General features: G+C 41.7%; 1 protein-coding gene across 5 annotated transcripts in view; it reads right to left on the reverse strand.

Moving 5' to 3' along the window:
* ldb1a (LIM domain binding 1a) overlaps window positions 1–20,149 on the reverse strand; it is a 112,392-nt gene that overhangs the window by 85,568 nt on the left and 6,675 nt on the right. Inside the window, exons 2-3 of one of the 5 annotated variants that reach the window (XM_048550852.2) lie at window positions 5,188–5,298; window positions 4,425–4,592 (exon numbers count right to left, since the gene is read on the reverse strand). In XM_048550852.2, the coding sequence (XP_048406809.1) occupies window positions 4,425–4,449 (25 nt within the window). In that variant the 5' untranslated portion in view covers window positions 4,450–4,592; window positions 5,188–5,298. Of the gene's footprint in view, window positions 1–4,424; window positions 4,935–5,187; window positions 5,423–20,149 lie in introns of those variants that run through there. The other 4 variants (XM_059653016.1, XM_048550853.2, XM_048550856.2 and 1 more) reach the window with 4 other exon arrangements.

The raw sequence follows: 20,149 nt of genomic DNA on the forward strand, positions 1-20,149 counted from the left end.
GTCCAGGTGTCAGAATTATTGGTCCAGTAACATACAACATGTGATAGAATATCTCCAAATTAGAGGATGTAAAGCTATCTTCTGTGAACATCAATTTAAGGGGAGGCGAAGCCTAGTGTAATTGTCACTGGACCGTTAAGCCAGAAACCAAAATAACATTTGGGGACCAGGGTTCGAAACCCACTGTAGAAAATGGTGGAATTTGAATTCAATTTTTTAAAAATCTGTAATTAAGAATCTAATAATGGCCATGAATCCATTGCTGATTGTTGGAAAAAACCCATCTGATTCACCAGTGTCCTTTAGGGAAGGAAGCTGCCATCCTTACTTGGTCTGGCCTACATGTGACTCCAGACCCACAGCAGGTTGTTGTTGTAGTGAGTGGCAGGTTTCAACTGTTGTTTAACAACAATCCATCAGTTTTCATTTTCATTCTATCCTTGGCAGTACATAAATTCACCTTCAACACTGATTTAAACTCAAACTTACCAATTCAATACCATGGCCAGAACACTAGTGAACCCAAATGTGTTTTCCACTGGAACCCACTCTCTAGAATTCCCTCTTCAAAGCCTTCTCCGCCTCCCCCCCACCCCCACACTCTCCCATATCAAACATGGCTCAGTAGACACTGCACCTGCCGTGGAGTCAGAGGTTCATTGTTCAGGTCCGCCACAGAGAGTTGAGTACATAACACAGAATGACATTCTCATTGCAGTATCGTCTTCCTCCCAAGGTGAATGTAAAAGATCCCAGAACACTATTTTGAAGCACAATGGGACATTTTCCCTGGCATCCTGGACAATATTTATCCCCCAATTAAGATCGTACAAAATAGCTGTTTATGAGATCTTGGTGGATTTCTGCCATTAGCACTAGTCATAAGATTTCAAAAACATTTCACCACATGTGAATTTCTTTGGGGCATATTGAGGGCCTAAGAAGGTGTTGTAAAATTGCATATTTTCTGCATCCTTTCCAAGCCTGTTCAAATGTCACTGTTGCATCAATCTACCAGTGATCTCTCCAAACTGCTGAAATAGAATCCATCTCCTGAAACCAATCTAATCTACTTTTTAAGAGTTAGAATGTTTTCTATTTTATACTTTTTTTATACTACATATTTGCTCAAAAAACCTGGGGATCTGTTCCAGAGATATCCTGGAGCTGAGACGACTGACCTCCGACAATCCCAACCATTTTCCTATATGGTAGGTATGACTCCCAACCAGCAGGGAGTGTTTCCCTGATTCCCATTGATTTCACCTTTGCTAGAGTTCTATGACGTCACATTCAGTCAAATGAAGCTCTGATGTCCAAGACTGCCACTCTGGCCTCACCTCCAGAATTTAGCTCTTTTGCCCATGTATGACGCAAGGCAGAAATGAGATCACGAGCTAAGTGGGCTTGGCAGAAGCCAAACTGGGCATCACTGAGCAGTTTGTTGCTTGATAGTCAATTTGATGACACCTTCCATCACTTTATTGAAGATCAAGGGTAGACTGATTAGATAGTAATTGGCCACATTGGATTTGATTTGTCTTTTGTATAGAGGACATAGCTGGGCAATTTTCCACATTGTCAGGTCGATGCCAGTGTTGTAACTGCATTGGAACACCTTCGTTCAGGGAACAGCAAGATCTGCAATATAAGTCCTTAGTCCTATTGCTGGGAAGTTGTCAGGTCCCATAGCCTTTGTATTATCCACAGCTTCCGACCATTTCTTGAAATTAAGTGAATTGGCCAAGGACTGGCATCTGTGATGCTGAGGACCACTAGAGGAGGCTGAATGGATCACCAACTTGGCACTTCTGGTTTAAGATTTCTGCGAATGGGTCAGCCTTATCTTTGCACTAATGCACTGGGCTTTCCTAACATTGAAGATGGGGTTTTTTGCAAAGTTTCTCATCCTGTGAGTTGTTTAACTGTCCACCACCATTCACAACTTAATGTAGCAGGATTGCTGAGCTTAGACCTGATATATTGATTGTGGAGATCACTTTGCTTTATCTATCACTTACTGCTTATTTTGTTTGGCACGCAAGTAATCTTGTTTGGTAGCTTCACAAGATTGACACACCATTTATGGGTATGCTTGGTTTGGTCCTGTCATGCCTCTTGCACACTCTGATGAACACGGGTTGATCCCTGAGCTTGATGGTAGTGGATGAACGGGACATATGCCACATCATGAGGCTGTAGATTGTGCAATACAATTCTGCTGCTGTTGTTGATAGGCCACAGCACTGAATGATGCGCAGTCTTGAGTTGCTAGATCTGTTTGAAGTCTGTCCCATTTAGCACTGTGATAGCCCAACTCAACACATGGGAGGGTATTCTTAATGTGAAGGTGGGACTTCGTCTCCACAAGGACTATGCGCTGGTCACTCTTACCTATACAGTCTTCGAGAAATGCATCTACAGCCTGATAAGGATGAAGTCAAGTATGTTTTTCCCTCTTGTTGGTTCCCTCACCACCTGCTGCACATATAGTCTAGCATCTGGCCTACAAGTGAATCCAGGCCCACAGCAATGGTGCTTGACCCTTTACTACCCTCTGGGAAATTAGTGATGGGCAATAAATGCTGTCTAGCCAGCGACGCCATCATCCCATGAATAAATTTTTAAAAAGTACTGTCCAACATTGAGCAATATTGATTCATCAGTAAGCGGTAATCAGCAGGAGGTTTTCTTGCCCATGTTTAACCTGAAACCACAAAATTTCATGGAGCCATGAATCAATGTTGAGGGCTCCCAGGGCAATTCCCACCCAGCTGCGTCACTAGCTCTGTTGGATCCATCCTTGCGTGTGGGACAGGACATATCCAGGGACAGTGAAGGTGATGCTTGGAATGTTGTCTTGAAGGTATGATTCTATGGGCACGACGATGTCAGGCTGTTGCTTGACTAGTCTGTAAAATTGCTCTCCCAATTTTGGCACTTGCCTTCAGATGATACTAAGGTGGACTTTGACGTTGTGTTGTTTTTGCCATTGTCATTTCCAGTGCTTAGGTCAATGACAGGTGCTCTGAATGGTTTAATTTCTTCATGGAGATTTCATAGCAATTGATACAACTGAGTGACTTGCTAGGCCATTTCAAAACACAGTTGAGAGTCAACTACATCGCTGTGGCTCTGGAGCCACATATATTCCAGACCAGGTGAGGATGGTGGATTTCCTTCCCTGAAGGATATCAATGACCCAGGTGGGTTTTTCTGACAATCGACAATAGTTCCATGGTTATCAGTAGATTCATAATTCCAGATTTCTTTTCTCGAATTCATATTCTACCATCTGTTGTGGTCGGATTCAAGCCCGGGTCCCCGGAACATTAGCTGAATTTCTGGATTATTGTCTAGCTATGGTCTTTGCCTCCCCTAAGCAAAGATGTTTCACATAAGGAAATATTTGGACAGGTGGCTAAAAGCTTGATCAAAGTAGGTTTTAAGGAAAAGCCTTGAAGGAGGAAAGATATCTCAAGATGCTTAAGGAGAGAATTCCCAAAGCTTAGGGCTCAAGAACTGAAGGCACATCTTCCAATGCTGGGAAAGTAAGATTTCAAATAATTCCATGATGTCCAGTCCACTTTATATCTGTAGCCTTCTCCAGCTGACAATCCCTTGGTGCCTTGGCAGGTTATTGGCTAGAGGAGGCTACAGACATAATGGGGTAGGTGAGGCCTTGGAAGTATTTAAAAATAAGAAACCTAGCTGAGTTATTCCTTCATCAGCCCACTGTGTTCAGCACACAGTGTGAGACTCTTGGCAGATAGGGAGCCAAATCTAGAAAGCTCCTGGTCCGTGGGGTACAAACACCCCAAATACTTATGTTGTACAAGCTTACATAAATCCCTGGTCGATAATAAACCACTAACACATTTTCACTTCCAGGAACCTCACTAATTGTTTTAAAAAGCATGGTAAGTAAATATCTGTAATATTTATTGGAATGAAATGGCAGGAAGGCAACACAGCTACAAACACAAATGAGAATTATTAGTTTTGTGCCGCACTCTTACAAAAACAAATGTAAAAGTTTACTGATGATGTGACCACTGGAGGATATTATAAAACCCATTTTACTTTGTGTTTTACAACATTACTAAATACGCAATAACCACAAGTGCAACACACACACGTGCGTATGCACAGAAATCTAAATTAAAACATTCGTCAGACATCATTTTGTTATACACTACGAGTGCTATTGCAGGGAAAAAATTCCTTGCAGATCAGATCTAAAATGGTTCAACCACAAAAAAAAACACATTAGGGATCTTTTTCCCCTCTCTGTTCCACAGCTATGCCTGAACTGAAAATAATGTGGAACCACAGGCCTCAACCCAGCCCTGCATAAATCACAAATTTCCACATCAATAAAGTTAATTGGTTACCCATTAGTTACTGGAGTATACTGTACTCACCAGGACATGAACAACCTCCTGACATTTTTCACATCTCTGAACTCCCTTCTTATACGTATGTATGTTTTTGTTTAATCCTTTTTTCCCTTCTGGTTGCAACAAGCAGACAGTACAGCCTCTCTCTACTTCATGGTGTCCTGTGTGTGTTGATGTCACGTACTGAAATTTCTGGGAAGGAGGAAAAAAAGAGGGACAATCAGAGAAACAGGAAGCAGAAATTATTCGTCCCTCAAAGGCGGAATGCCTCCACTCATTAATATGCAAATACTAAATTCAGTGGGTGGAGTATATGTCTGGCAGGGTAACCCAGGAAACAAGAGATGGCAAAGCAATAACAAGCATGTGACCCAGATTTTCTCTCTCGCTCTCTCTAAAAGGTTGTTAAGGTTGTTTTCTACACTGAAAAACCCTGCTCCCATCAAATTCCTTTCACTATCCATCATTGCTCTCTCGACAGGGAGAAACCTTAACCCCTTTCAGCTGGATCTGCAATGCTTATTCATCGAATAGAAGTCATTCACCTTCCCCCCTCTCTACCCTGCTCTTTCCCTCCCTCTCTCCTCTCCCCCACTACCAATCGAGAAAATAAGAATGTTAACCCTTTCAGAACCATAGCCCACAATTTGTTGTTTTCCCTGTGCTATGTTCAGACGTCAAACAATACAAATCTAGTCACTGGACTGCCCACGGCTGTACTGGCAATAACAAATTACAAAGTCACATCTTTTATTTCTGCTTTGAGTTGAGTAATAAGAGGTCTTACCGATGTGCACTTGGGATTAAGGATCAACAATGTTCCTGCTCCTAAGGGATTGCAAACCCTCCAAAGTAACCCTGGAGTCTCCTTGAATTGAAGGTCATCTCCAGGACACTACTGCCGGCAAAATCCATGAGAAAAGTCAAAGGGGTTTAATAAATATGAGAAAGCAAAACACTATGGATGATGGATAAATGAAACAAATTCAGAAATTACTGGAGAAACACATCTGGTCTGGAAGGTCGCAGCTGAAGAAGCAGCATATCAAACTCAAAATGTTAACTGTTTCCGTCTCCACAGATGCTACCTGAACTGTGTTTTCTCCAACAATTTCTGTTTCTTTGTAATAAAATTGTGATTTTTTTCAATACTTAATGCTTTTTTGTCTTTAGAATTTTGGGAAATATGGGGGATGATGACAGGGTTTTAACAGTCAACCATTGGGTAACAAGACTAGCCTTCTTCCAATTAAGGGCAGCAGTCTATCCACTGTTTCAATGCAGGGAAGACTGCAGCCAATACACGCATCCCACAAACAGCTTTATAATAAGTGACTAGATGTCAGTTTCAACAATATTGATTAAGGGATAAGTACTGGGCACAAAACAAGGTGGACCTTATTGACATAATGGAATTCTTTAGTTTCACTTTTGCGGGCATTCAGCAGTCCTGAGTGGAGTGGAGTACACCTTTTATACAGCCCCTTTGAGTATGCAGCACTCGCAAAACATTGTGCTGGGACTGTCATTCTCGATTACATGCTGTCAAATCCCTGGGATTGAACTTGAACCTACCAGCATCTCACTAAAAAAGACTGTAGAATAAGCAACTAATGCATTAAATTAAAAACAATGCGAGCAATCACAGTGCTCACTCCAGAGGCACACTGATTAATAATGATCCCAGAGTTTGGAGTCAATTCTCTGCTCCAGCCCTTCTCTCCTGAAACTTAAATTTATCATCTTCAGTTCTCCCTTCTTGCCTAAAGTTGAGTTCTTTTTCCTCAAGGTCAGATTCTCAATTCAAATAAGACATTCCTAAGGATAATGGACCTTCAAGTAATTTTGCCCATGCACACAAGGAAAGTTCTGTTCAGACTGATTGCCTTGGGCAGACAGCCAGAGCAGCATTACACAGTGGGAGGCCTCCTTATAAGACTGGGCATTACATAACACATGAGGGAAAGCTATATCCATGAGCGATACAGACTAAACACTTAGCCAATCAAGAATCTGTGTGTACTGAACAGTATGTTGAACAGGGAAAGCTGTGTGTACTGAACAGTGTTAAATGGGGTGAGCTGTGTATACTGAACAGTGCGCTAAGCAGGGAGATCTGGGTGTTCTGAACAATGTCTTAAACAGGAATCTGCATGTACTGGTGTGTTAAACAGGGAGATCTGTGCATACTGAACAGTCTGTTACACAAGAAGAGCAGTATTTATTGAATGTTACACCGTCCTCACTGCCACCTAACGTGAAAGTTATCGGATCCACACCCAATAATATTAAGCTACTCAGCAGAACAGGCTAGATTAGCAAGATACTTCTAACAGAATCTGGGCAGTACAGCAGAAAGAACAGCAAAGGGCATCAAGACAGTTTACACAGGATATTAATGTTAGAAACTAATTTTCATCCAGATAGCCGCTAATCACAATTCAAGGTGGCAGTAAATGCAGACACAGACAATCCTGTGATAAGGCAATATGCCTGACCTGTTACTCAAATGAGGGATTTCTAGCAAATGGTTTTCTTCTGACAGGTAGAATAATGTAATGTCCATATTAATACCATTAATTAATCTTTTACATTTCACTTAGGACTTTTCTGCAAAGTTTATCTGAAAACCTGGTCTTACTGACACAGGGAGGATGGATTGGCATTGGAATGGAAACAGTGGAAATTCATCAAATTAATGTCAAAGAGGAACAATGAGGCCAAGTTGCACAAATGCAGTTGATTCCTTGAAATAGCAGTACTCATGACACTGTGGTTGTGTCAGTTATGACTCTCTTTCCTGTTGTCTACTCACTTACCCTAACACTCACTGTCTCATTCTTCGTTATCCACTCATCTGTCCTATTCACCAACACTTTGCTTGTTTCCTGCCTCTCGTTGTCCCTGTCTTAACCTGTCATTTACAGCATGGATCTGGAAGTAGAAAGTGTTGAGTGAGAGGAAAGGGTGGCGCCCAGAAGATTTAGGAAGGGAGGTAATGAGTGGGAGAGGCAGCCAGCATGAGATAGGCAACAAACTGGAGGGTTGATATGCAAGACAGGGTTGGGTGACTGGGAAGGTCAGGGGCAAAACAGAGAACAGTAGGCTCAGTGCACGGGAAAGATGTCAAATGAGCAGGTCAGTGAACAGGGTGGGAGTTGCAGCAAGCCAGAGGGAAGGTGAGCCGGAGACAGAAAAGGTTAGTGGGCTATGAGGTACATTAGCAACTATAGTAATACGTTTATCTTTTACAATTTGGTACGTAAAATACCAAAACCTAAGTACATTTTAACTTGGAGACATAAATCATAATGAATCTATGTCATACATACTACTTGTTAGTGGGAGTTTAGGTGCAGATCAGCCATGATTTGACTGAATAGCAGAACATGTTCAAGAGGCTGAATGGCCTCCTCCCATTCGAAGGTTTAATCCTTGCTGTACCAACTCTGAGAGTGTCTAATTATCAATGTGGAACGAGATTTACTCAATATTGACTTGTGCTGTATCTGCCACGGGAGTGAATGAAGTGGATATATCGTGGTAGCTTTACTCTGTATCTAACCACGTACTGTAGTTATCCTGGGAGGGCCTAACAAGTGCTTGTAAACATGATTCCCACCCAGTAGAGATAAAAATAAATGGGACCCTGCACACAGAAGGGACTTTTGGACAATAAATTCACCAAATGCCTGCCCGTCCTTCAGGATGTATCCTGAACAGCTGGCTCCACACAGCCATTTATATACGCAAAATACTGACTGCAGCAGATTGTCTCCAGCTGATCATACCCTGGAGGCAAGTGATTTATCATTCAGAAACATGGGAATTTCTGACTTCTCTGGGCCCATTTGTGCAAGAATTCCAGAGTTTGCACTGCACATCAAGCTAGCAGCAGTGGAAATTTCTGAGCTTTCTTTTAAAAAAAAATGCATTTCTTTTAGTGCCATTTATGACCTTGAGATGTCCAAAGCTCTTTATGGCTAATGCTACCCTTTTAAAATGTAATCATTGTTGTACTGTAGGAAATCAGCAAGTTCTCACATATAGCAGTGTGATAATAATCAGATTTTTTTTCATACAAAATGATGCAGATAGAGAGGTAATTATTAAACAAGACATCAGATGCAGTTCCATGCCTTTTTCCATATGTTGGTAATGGGAATTTTTACAACACATGAGAGTAAACAGAGGGCCTTGGTTTAACAGCTCATCCAAAAGACTGCGTCTTCAACATCACTCTGTTCCCAAAGCACTGTGTTGCAGTGTCAGCCTGAATCGTGTTTGTTTTCAAGTTTCTGGAGGAGAACACGCACCTTAAAATTTTCTGAACTAAAGACAAGAAAGCAACTCACTGATCCAAAGCTGATCCACAATATCATAATCATGTACCTGCAGAGTTTTGAATAACTGCATAAATAGGATGGAGCCAGCAGGGCTGCCAAGCCTCCAGAATTGGCGGGGAATATCTAGACATCAAGGTCAATCTCCTGGACATTGCTTCGAGCAAACTAATTAGTCAACATTGATGTTATTCACTGTGACACTGCTGAATTTTGGCCTTAGGTTTTTTTTTTGCTTTTAATGTTGCTTAGGAAATGAAGAATTTGTTTGTTTTGATTGCTTTGCTCCAGTCTAATATTTTTCATATTTTTGTACTTTATTTGAACTTATTGTAAAACACACCCTTTGTCTCAATCTCAAATAGGAGATGCTATTGGCATTCCTCTCCAATGGGCTACATATGAGGTAATACCACCCTGATGCCATATGGGGAGGCATCAAATGTGAATACCAGACCTCACTTGGGATCATAGTGTACCAACACCTTAAGAATGTGATAGCTGTTTGTTCACTTCCTTGAAAGCTGTGGCTTGGCTTCATGTCCATTTCCAAGCCTGACCCTTTTTTAAGATCTGATGCAAAGATGCCAAGATGGGGGCTAGGTCATTTTCCAAACTGTCTGTAAAAATTCACCAGCAAAGGAAAGGCCTAAGCTCCAGTACAGACATGGGAATTGGGCACCATTAGTCACTCTCACTTTATCTTTCCAACAGGCGTAGCACAGTGTGTTGACTTGTAGACCAAGTAGGTTACTTGGGGAGACTGGAACATGTATTTCCGTTCTAATGCATATGCTTGCCTGGGAGAAACATCGAAGGACTATGTCCAAGGTCTCCAAGTGTAGTGATCTTCCTGGTTATTAGCACGTTATCTTGATAAATGGCAACCTGGGTAGACCATGTAAAATTTTCTCCATCATCTGCTGAAAAATTGCATGGGTTGATGATACCCCAAATGGCAGTCTCATATATTGGCACAAACCCTTTTGGATATTAATTATAGCATACTTCTGGGAATCCTCATCTAACTGCAATTACAAGTATGCATGACTCATGTCCACGTTCCAGGAAAGATTCTGCCAACGTTGCACGTAAATCCTTTGTGTGAGGGACTGAATATTTATACAGCGGTTTAACATTTGTATAACATTCCCAAAAAGGCGAACCGACCCATTCGGCTTCACACTCGGTATGACCTGGTGTTGCCTATTCTGCAAGCTGGAATGTTTTGGTGATTCCTTCGCTTTCCAGCCTTCTGATTTCTGCCTCTACTTTTTCCCACAAGGCAGATGACACTGGGTGGCCTTGCAGAAACATGGAATTGCTTCCTAGTCAACATACAAGGCAGCCACAGCTCCTTTGATAGTCTCTAAACTTTCCTGAAAAATGTCTGGGTATTCAATTGAGACTTCACTTCATTTCCTAATCGAAAAACATTGAGCCAATCTAGCTGTATCTTTCACAACAATTTCGTCCTCTCACGCTTGGGGCTGAGCCTTTTACTGCAATCTTTGGTAACTGAACCAGCTACTTCAGATAATAGACCGGAACCGAAGTTCTACCCTTAATCTGTAAAGGTTTCCCAGTATAGAATCTCAGTCTGGATGAAGTCTTGCACAATCTTAAGGATCGGAGTCCAGAGCAAATTTTGTTAAATGCTAGTTCTGCGAAGACTGAAATGGCCACACCAGTATTGGCAAAGAAACTTATAAAATTCTAACAGGTTTGGACAGGGTAGATGCAGGGAGGATGTTCCCAGTGGTGGGTGTGTCCAGAACCAAGGGTCACAGTCTGAGGATTCAGGGTAGACCATTTAGGGCAAAGATGAGGAGACATTTCTTCACCCAAAGAATGGCGAGCCTGTGAAAGTCATTACCACAGGAAGTAGTCATGCTGAAACAATGAAAGTATTCAAGGGCCGACTGGATGCAGCACATGGGGTGAATGGGATCAAAGGTAATAGGGAGAAAGCAGGATTAGGCTGTTGAGTTTAGACGTTTAGCCATGATCGTGAAGAATGGCAGAGCAGGCTCAAAGGGCCAAATGGCCTCCTCCTGCTCCAATCTTCTATGTTTCTACTCTTCATTAAACCTCCATCAGAACCAGATGTCCTTTTAACCAGTAATTTAATTTGATTGGTTCTGAGTTGGATGTTGCTAAGTAATTTACCTGTTCCAAACCAGATGTAGGACGACTTACAGGGTGTGCACTCTTCCTGGGTACTCTTATTCAATTTAGTTTGAGTGGGACTCTTTTGCTGTCTCGGATTGATATACTGGCAGCAACCACAATGGCTTGCCAGCCCGAATTCTGAAACTACTTGGCCAAGGTTTGGCTTTGTTTTGGGGTTTTGCTGTAGGCTGACCTAGAGTCCTTCTGTTCAGGATGTGTCCTGATTGAGGCTAGGCAATTAACAGCAATCAAGTGGTGAACCCCAAGCTCAGTTAGACTGGTGAGGGTGTCCAATTCCATTGGAATATCCTACAACTCATGCTTTAATTGCCACATTTTTCAAGGACAAAGCCAGTTGTAGTGCCTGTTTGATGTCCAGTTGGGCTTCAAGCTAGTTGGCACTTTTGCATGGTTACATTATTAATCCCACATACCAAACAGTCTCTCAGCATCTCATTAAGGATTAACCCAATGTCACATGCCTCTGCCAGTCACCTTAACTGAGTGAAAAATCCCAATACAATTCACTGGTTCTTGAATTGACACATAAAACCAATAGCTTGGGGTTGCGGTTAACATTCCTTGACTAAACCTGTCAACTCTTGAAAGGTTTTAGTACCTGGTATCTCAGAGAAAGTCAGGCTCTTAAGAACCAAAAAAGCTGTGGGTCCACAAGCTATCAGGAGAAATGCTCATTGATTGTCATTTGTTCCGATGCATTCTTTCCACCATTTCAACAGCAGGATCAAAAAAGTCAAGCTTCCCAAATAACATCATGATGCCAGAAATGCTTACCCCAACTCAAAGACGACTGTTGTGAGCAGATTTCTTCAGGAGTATGCTTTTCTCTCATCACCACTGAAATAACTCCCCAGAGGCCAGTATCTTGTTTACACGTGGAGAGTACTTGATACTGAACAAGCTCCTTCAGAGCCAGCTCTGAGAATGAGCAGAGCCCCTGACACTTCTGTTCTTATCTGTCAGCCAGGGCTCCCTGATTGGATCAGATTAACAGCCCCATTCAGGGAACTCATGTTCTATGGAGTAGGCACTGCTCATTCCATGACTCCCTTGTTCGCTCCACACTACTCTCCAACTCCACAACACGTGACACCTTTCCCAACAACTGCAGGAGGTGCTACACCTGCCCCTACACATCCCCTCTCACCTCTGTCCAAGGCCCCAAACAATCCCTCCAAATCCAACAGGCATTCACCTGTATGTCCTCCAACCTGGTCTGCTGTATACATTGCTCCTGATGTGGTCTTCTCTACATTGGTGTTAAGCGCAGACTCAGTGACTATTTACACTCTGTATACTATAATCAATAACGGCTTTTGGTTGCCAAACATTTTAACACCCCTCCCACTTCCCTGGTGACTTGTCCATCCTGAGCCTCCTCCAGTGTCTCAATGATGCCACATGTAAGCTAGAGGAACAATATCTCATATTCCACCTCCGGAGTTTACAGCTCAATGGCCTCAACATAGAATTCACCAGTTTCAAAATCTCTCCACTCCCAGCCTCATCCCATGTCCAACCCTCCCTCTCATCCCCACCTCCTTGACCTGACACAACCTGTCCATCATCTTTCTCACCTATTCGACCCACCCTTCCCACTGACCAATCTCCACTAGTCCCTGCTTGGTTCCATCTATCATCTACCATCCCACCTGTCTTCCCCCAGCCCCAATCCCCCTTCCTCTATTTATTTCCAAGCTCTGTCTCCAGTCCCAATAAAGGGTGTAAACCCAAAACATTGACTTTCCTGCTCCTCTGATGCTCCACACTGTATTTTCAATGAGGTCCACCTGATTGATCTTGTCATTATCACTACAACAATAAGGGAGGAATTTCCATGATTTTGGCCCATAGACAATGAAAGAACAACAATATATTTCCAAATCAGGATAGTGTGAGATTTGGAGTGTAATTTGTAGGTGGTGTCTTTCCTATCTATCTACTTCCATTGTTCTAGGTGTTAGAGCTTATAGATGTGCAATTTGCTATCAAAAGAACATTTGCAAGTTACTGCAGTACATGTACCTGTACATACTGTTATCTTCGTGTGCCATCAACTTTTAAATTTTATTTACCTAATGCCAGTGGCTTAAGTAGTGATCCAGAGAACACTACTTTAATGGTAATAAAATGTGAGGCTGGATGAACACAGCAGGCCAAGCAGCATCTCAGGAGCACAAAAGCTGACGTTTCGGGCCTAGACCCTTCATCAGAGAGGGGGATGGGGGGAGGGAACTGGAATAAATAGGGAGAGAGGGGGAGGCGGACCGAAGATGGAGAGTAAAGAAGATAGGTGGAAAAGGTGTGGGTGGGGAGGTAGGGAGGGGATAGGTCAGTCCAGGGAAGACGGACAGGTCAAGCAGGTGGGATGAGGTTAGTAGGCAGCTGGGGGTGCGGCTTGGGGTGGGAGGAAGGGATGGGTGAGAGGAAGAACCGGTTAGGGAGGCAGAGACAGGTTGGACTGGTTTTGGGATGCAGTGGGTGGGGGGGAAGAGCTGGGCTGGTTGTGTGGTGCAGTGGGGGGAGGGGATGAACTGGGCTGGTTTAGGGATGCAGTAGGGGAAGGGGAGATTTTGAAACTGGTGAAGTCCACATTGATACCATATGATACCATACTACTTTAATGGTCTTATTTTTCCATTTCATCCGCATTGTTTACACTCCATTGTCCTGCCAATGTGGTATGCATGTGGACTACAAGAAATGGATCCTGCCCCTCCCTTTCCAAGTTTCCCTCCAATCCTGAGGTGATGTCCTGAAGTCTGACACCAGGCAAATACAGCAACTGTCAGGAAGAACTGTCTCAGCTGTAAAGAGGAGTATGAAACCCTCTATCTCCGCTATTCCATTTACAACCACATTTTATTGTATGCCTACTTACTTGAATAGTGTTCCATGGGTAGATTGTTCATCCTGTCTGCATTCACTGTTCTCATCCACACGGCTTGCAAGAACTTCAAACTTGTCAGACAATTACAAGTACTGAGATTTCTCCATTGCTATCTTCTGCATCCTCATTACTGCCTGCCTCAATCATAGTCAACACTCCTGTTCCTGATCACTCTCCAGATTTGTAGTACCTTAAAGCTAGCCTGCAGATGTAACAATCAGTAAGGAACACAATGGTATGTTGGCATTCCTTTAATGAGGATTTGACTACAGAAGTAAAGCTGTCTTGCTGCAATTGTATAGAGCTGTATAGAGCCTTGATAAGATCACGCCTGCAGTTTTGTGTGCAGTTTTGTTCTCCTTATCCAGGGAAGGATATACTTGCCACAGAAACAGTGCAAAAGAGGTTCGTCAAATCAAGCCCTGGAGTGGCAGACTTGTCTCATGAGGAGAAAATGAGAAAATTGGGTCTGTATTCTCTTAAATTTCTTAAGAATGAGAGTTGATCTAATTGAAATTCACAAAATTCTTACCGCGCAGATATAAATACCATAGCATGTTTCCCCTGACTGTTTTAAGCTAGAATCTCCAGATAAGGACAAATTGAGATAAGGGGGAGATTCTTCACTCAAGAGGATGGTAAATTTTTGGAATTCTTTATCACAGAGCTTTTTTAAGACTGATACTGATTGATGTTTTTGTTGAATAGCATTCAGAGATAAGGAGACAGTATGGAAAAGTGGCATTTTAATAAATGATCAGCTGGAGCAGGTTTGATGGACTGAATGACTGGCTTCTGTTGCAACACTGCCGAATGGGTGAAATTTGATTTCTGGAACACCTTTGACACTTTGCACTGCCCAAAACTTGGGGTCCTGTTTATCAATTTATAACAGACACTCTCTGCAGATGTGATTGCTGTCAATCACACTGATATTCCCTAGCCATCACATTCCTCAGCTGAAGCATATCTACTTCCCTGCCATCATTAGCCGCTGATACAAAGACTAAGAAAGGACTGTCGTGGTGCAGGGTATGGCCCCAACCTCTGAGCCAGAATACCTGAGTTTGAGGTATGCAATAACTATGCTGAACAGGTTGATTTGATAAATTCGTTAAACCCAAGTGACATTGAAACAAAAATGTGGGACATTATGAAGAAGACCCTTTTTATGCAGAAATGGGCACAACCTGGAACTTAATAATTGTAAGCATGGTTGAAATACAATGACAATTATTTCCAAAAGGAAAATGAATGGACACTTATAGAATTAGAGTTATACGGCATGGAAACAGACCATAACCCCAAACTAAACTAGTCACATCTGCCTGTGCTTGGCCCATATCCCTCCTAAATTTGCAGGACGTCAGGGATAGAATGAGGGTTGTTGGGAGGGGGGGTGGTATAGTTGCAGTGGCTGATTGCATTCTTCTGCAGAGAGCTGGTATGTTGGCCAAGTGATCTCTTTCTGTGCCATAATAATTCTATGATCTTTGCAAAGTATATATAGCCAGTGAAATGGTGTACTGTTATATAATGTATGCAGTAGTGTTACACTCTCATTTAGAGATGTGCTGATTTTACCAATCAGAAAATCCTCTTTAAATGCATTAAACTCTCATTCAGTTCCCCCAAAGGTATAACTTTGAAGTTCATCAACTGGAAGTTTCAGAAGTGCTGAGATACTGTCCAATCTGGAACTATTTCCTTAGGCATGATAAAACTAACTGGGGATTGCAATGAAAAACTCCAATGATATTTGCTCCCAAAGGTGTTGCAGTCCCTCAAGGAAATGCAATTTGCTATTCAGTGATCAACAAAGGCATTTAAAAAAGCAAGAAACAATACAGCACTGTCCTTCAAAGCTAATTGTTTCATAGACTTGGCACAACATGTTCTGAGACTGATTTCACCCAACTCTTTTTGTGTTTCTGAGCAATTGAGTAGATAATTAACCAAATACATAGTATATGTTTCATTGTACAACCTGAACTGGGCTGATGTCTTCGTGATTACACCAGTTCAGGAGCTTCCATATTTCTACACGGAACTTATTTGAGAAGTGACTTCTATACATTGTTGGGGATTTATCCCTTCATTTCTTAAGCCTGCGAGATAATTCTGTCCAATTTAGGAAATTACGTTAAACTCTCCAAGTCATCTTGTGGACCCTCGCCCAAATTGGGATTGCCTTAGGAAGGTTAGATAATTTCCGACAAAACACTCCCTGGGTTCCAACTAGATCACTTTTTTCAGACATCCTGTTTGTTTGTTTTTTGTAAAGCAAAATTAAATATTCTGTTGCCACCTTCCAGAAGTCTCAGGTTGAAGGTTGTATTGTGGAATCTCCAAAGCACAATTAAATGTAACCTCCATCGCTCTGATTTGTTGTCACCAGAAAGCAGAATCATTCCAGCACTGAGGCCCCTTTTGTCTGCTAAAGTATGGTTTCAGTTTATTATCCAATATACTTCATTTTATGGTGCAGCACATTTAACCAATGACTTAAAATCTTCAACTTCCAAACTTGTTTTTTGGTCTAAATCTCAATCTGTTGGCCAGTAGTTCTTATGCTTAAAGTGACAGAATTCACACATTAAAAATCTCACCACTCTCATATTGTTTAAGAATAGTGTCTCCACTACTACAATAGCTTACAACAAGAATCTGCATTTATCTAGCACCTTTAACAGAGTAAAACATCCCAAGTGATTTCTGAAGAAGAATCATATCAAACAAAATGTATCTCTGAATCTCTCTCCACAGATACTACCAGACCTAGTGAGTTTTTCCTCCATTTTCTGTTTGTTTCAATTTCCAGATCCACAGAATTTTGCTTTTATTGCAAGGAATTTAACAGATTCATGTCACATACATATCAGGAAATGATCATGTCTACCAAATGAGTTTGTCTAATCGCCTCCTTTTGAGATTCAATGGCAATACTATCATCAACTTCTCCACCATTAAAATCTGGAAGTCACCAATTGGAACAAACATGAAAATGTTGTGATTAGAAGCTGGGTATTCTGCAGTGGCCCATTTCATCTCCTGACTTTCTAGAACCTCTCCACTATCTACAAGACACAAAAGAGAGCTGGATTTAACTATCGTCCACCTGCCTAGATGAATGCAGCTTGAAAAACATTCATATAATTGATATCATGCTGAAATGTTGACTTGGAAATATACAACCATTTTTTCATCTTTACTGGTTCCAAATCTTGGAGCTCCCTCTCTACTAAAATTCTGAAAACATCTTCATCACATGTTGCAGCAGTAAATGGAAGTGACTGATCCATCGGCTTCTCAAGGGCGATTAGGAATTTGTTATTCATTCTGGCACCGCAAATCCAATGAACGAATTAAAAGCTCCCTCTTGAAACTTTTATTTTGGAAATCTCAGGTACGTGGAAAAATAATAGGTTTGTAATTGTAGGGGACTTTAACTCTCCAATCATAGACCAAGACTGCCAAGGTGTTAAGGACTTGAATGGGAAGGAATTTATCACACGTGCTGAATAAAATTTTCTTTCTCAATATGTAGATGTCCCTATTAGAGGACGAGCTAAATTTGACCTTCTCTTGGGAAATAAGGCAAGGCAAGTGACTGAAGTGTTAGTGGGAAGTGCTTTGGGACCAGTGGTCATAATTCTATTAATTTTAAAATAGTTACAGAAAGAGGTAAGCTTTGTTTAAAAGTTAAAGTTCTGTATTGGAGCAAGTCCAATTTGACAGTATTAGACAGGAACTTTAAAAAGTTGATTGGGATAGACTGTACACTGGTAAAGAGACGACTGGCAAGTGGGAGGCTTTCAGAAGTGAGATAACAAGAGTTCAGAGATAGTATGTTCCTGTTAGAGTGAAGGGAAAAGCTGGTAGGAGCGGGGAATAGATGACTGTAGATATTGAGGCTCTGGTCAAGAAAAAGGAAGCAAATGTCAGGTATTGACAGCTGGGATCAAGTGAATCTCTTAAGAAGTATAAAGGGAGTAGGTGTATACTTAAAAAGGAAATAAGGAGGGCAAAGAGCAGATATGAGATATCCTTAGCAGATAAGGTCAAGGAGAATCCAAAGAGATTCAACAAGTACATTAAGGGCAAAAGAGCAACTAGGCAGAGAAGAGTGCCCCTTAAAAGTTGACAGGGTTGTCTATGTGTGGAATCAGAGGAGATAGGAGAGATACAACAGGAATATTTTGCATCTGTATTTACTATGGAGAAAGACATGAAAGCTAGGGAAACTCAGGGAAATAAAACAGACCACATTGCAAAAGAGGAGGTGCTGGAGATTTCGAAAAGCATAAAACTCTGGGACATGATCAAGTGTTTCCCAGGACTTTAAAAGGTTTCCCAAGATTACAAAGGAAACTTGATCAGGATCACAGGGCTGAAAAATGGCAGATGGCATTCAATCTAGATAACTGCGAGGTATTGCAGTTTGGTGCAATGAATCCCATGGCCTTAGGTAGCATTGTAGAAAGGAGGGACCTAGGGGTGCAAGTACATAATTCTTTGAAGTTTGTGTCATATATAGACAGGATAGTTAAAAAGGCTTTTGGTACGTGTGCCTTCATTGCTCAGTCCTTTCAGTATAAGAATTGGGAAGTTATGTTGAAATTGTATAGGACATTGATAAGGCCTCTTCTGGAATATTGTGTCCAGTTCTGGTCGCCCAGTTATAGGAAGGATATTATCAAGCTGGAGAGGGCTCAGAAGAGATTTACCAGGATGTTGCTGGGTATGGAAGGTTTGAGTCATAAAGAAAAGCTGGACAGGCTGGGTCTATTTTCACTGGAGTGTGGGAGGTTGAGAAATGACCAGATTGAAGTTTATAAAATTATGAGAGATATAGAGTTAATGGTAGTTGTCTTTTCCCTTGCATGGGTATTTCAAGACTAGGGGACATATTTTTAAGGAGAGAGGAGAGAGATTTGAAAATGATATTAAAGATAAATTTTTAACACAGAGTGTGGTTCACATGTGGAAGCGGTGAATGTGCATAAAATTACAAGGTTTAAGAGACATTTGGATAGATACATGAATTGGAAAGGTTTGGAGGGATATGGGCCAGGAACAGGCAGGTGGGACTAGTTTAGTTTGGGATTATGTTCAACATTGACTAGTTGGACCAAAGGGTCTGTTTCCATGCGGTATTGACTCAATGAATCTATGACTTTGTGGGAAGCTAGGTAAGAAATTATGGGTCCTTTAGCAGTGATATTTGTATCACCCACACCTGCAGGTGAGATTCCAGAAGACTGGAGGATGGCTAATGTTGTGCCTTTATTTAAGAAAGGCTGCAAGAAGTCAGTGGTGCATATGTTGTTTGAAGGGATTCTGAGAGACAGGATTTACATGCATTTGGAGAGGCAAGATCTGATTAGGGAATAGTAAGCATGGCTTTGTGTGTGGGAAATTGTGTCTCACAAACATGATTGAGTTTTTTGAAGAAGTGATCAAGACAGATGAGGGCAGAATGGTAGACATTGTTTACATGGACTTTAGTAAAGACTTTGACAAGGTTCCACCTATTAGTAAAGGTAGATCACATGGGATTCAGGGAGAGCTTGTCAATTGAATACAAAATTGATTGGATACAGGACGACAGAGGATGGTGGTGGAGTGTTGTTTTTCAGACTAGAGGCCCATGACCATCAGTTTCCACAGGAATCAGTGCTGGGTCCACCATTGTTTGTCATTTATATAAATGATTTGGATGAGAATATAGGAAGCATGGTTAGTAAGTTTGCAGATGACACCAAAATTGGTGGTATAGTAGAGAGTTATCTATTAGATGGTTATCTAAAAGTACCACGGGATCTTGATCAGCTGGGTCAATAGAATGAGAAGTGGCAGGTGGGGTTTAATTTAGATAAATGTGAGGCATGCATTTTGTAAAGACGAACAAGGGTGAGGCTTAAACAGTTAATGGTAGAGCCTTGGGGCATGTCGTACCAACAGAAAAACCTAGGGGTTCAGGTAAATCACAGGTAAAGAGGATAGTGGAGGAGGAGTTTGGCACACTTTAATTGGTCAGAACATTTGAGTATAGGAGTTGGGCAGTCATGTTGCGGCTGTACAGGACATTGAAATTGGTGAGGCCACTTTTGGAGTACTGTCTACAGCAGAGTTGTTGGTTGATTCGTCAAACTGACTGGTTTTTGTGCAAACATTTCATCACCCTTCTAGTGCTGTCTAGCCTCTGCTAAAGTGCTGTTGTTCTGGCCTGCTCTGAATTTATATGGTGGGTCTGACGTGGTGGGTAGTCGTGATTCCGGTTTTGTTCTGTAGTGGTATGCAGATGGGATCGATTTGAACAT

This window comes from Stegostoma tigrinum, chromosome 20, assembly GCF_030684315.1.
Source record: "Stegostoma tigrinum isolate sSteTig4 chromosome 20, sSteTig4.hap1, whole genome shotgun sequence".
Lineage (NCBI taxonomy): Eukaryota > Metazoa > Chordata > Chondrichthyes > Orectolobiformes > Stegostomatidae > Stegostoma > Stegostoma tigrinum.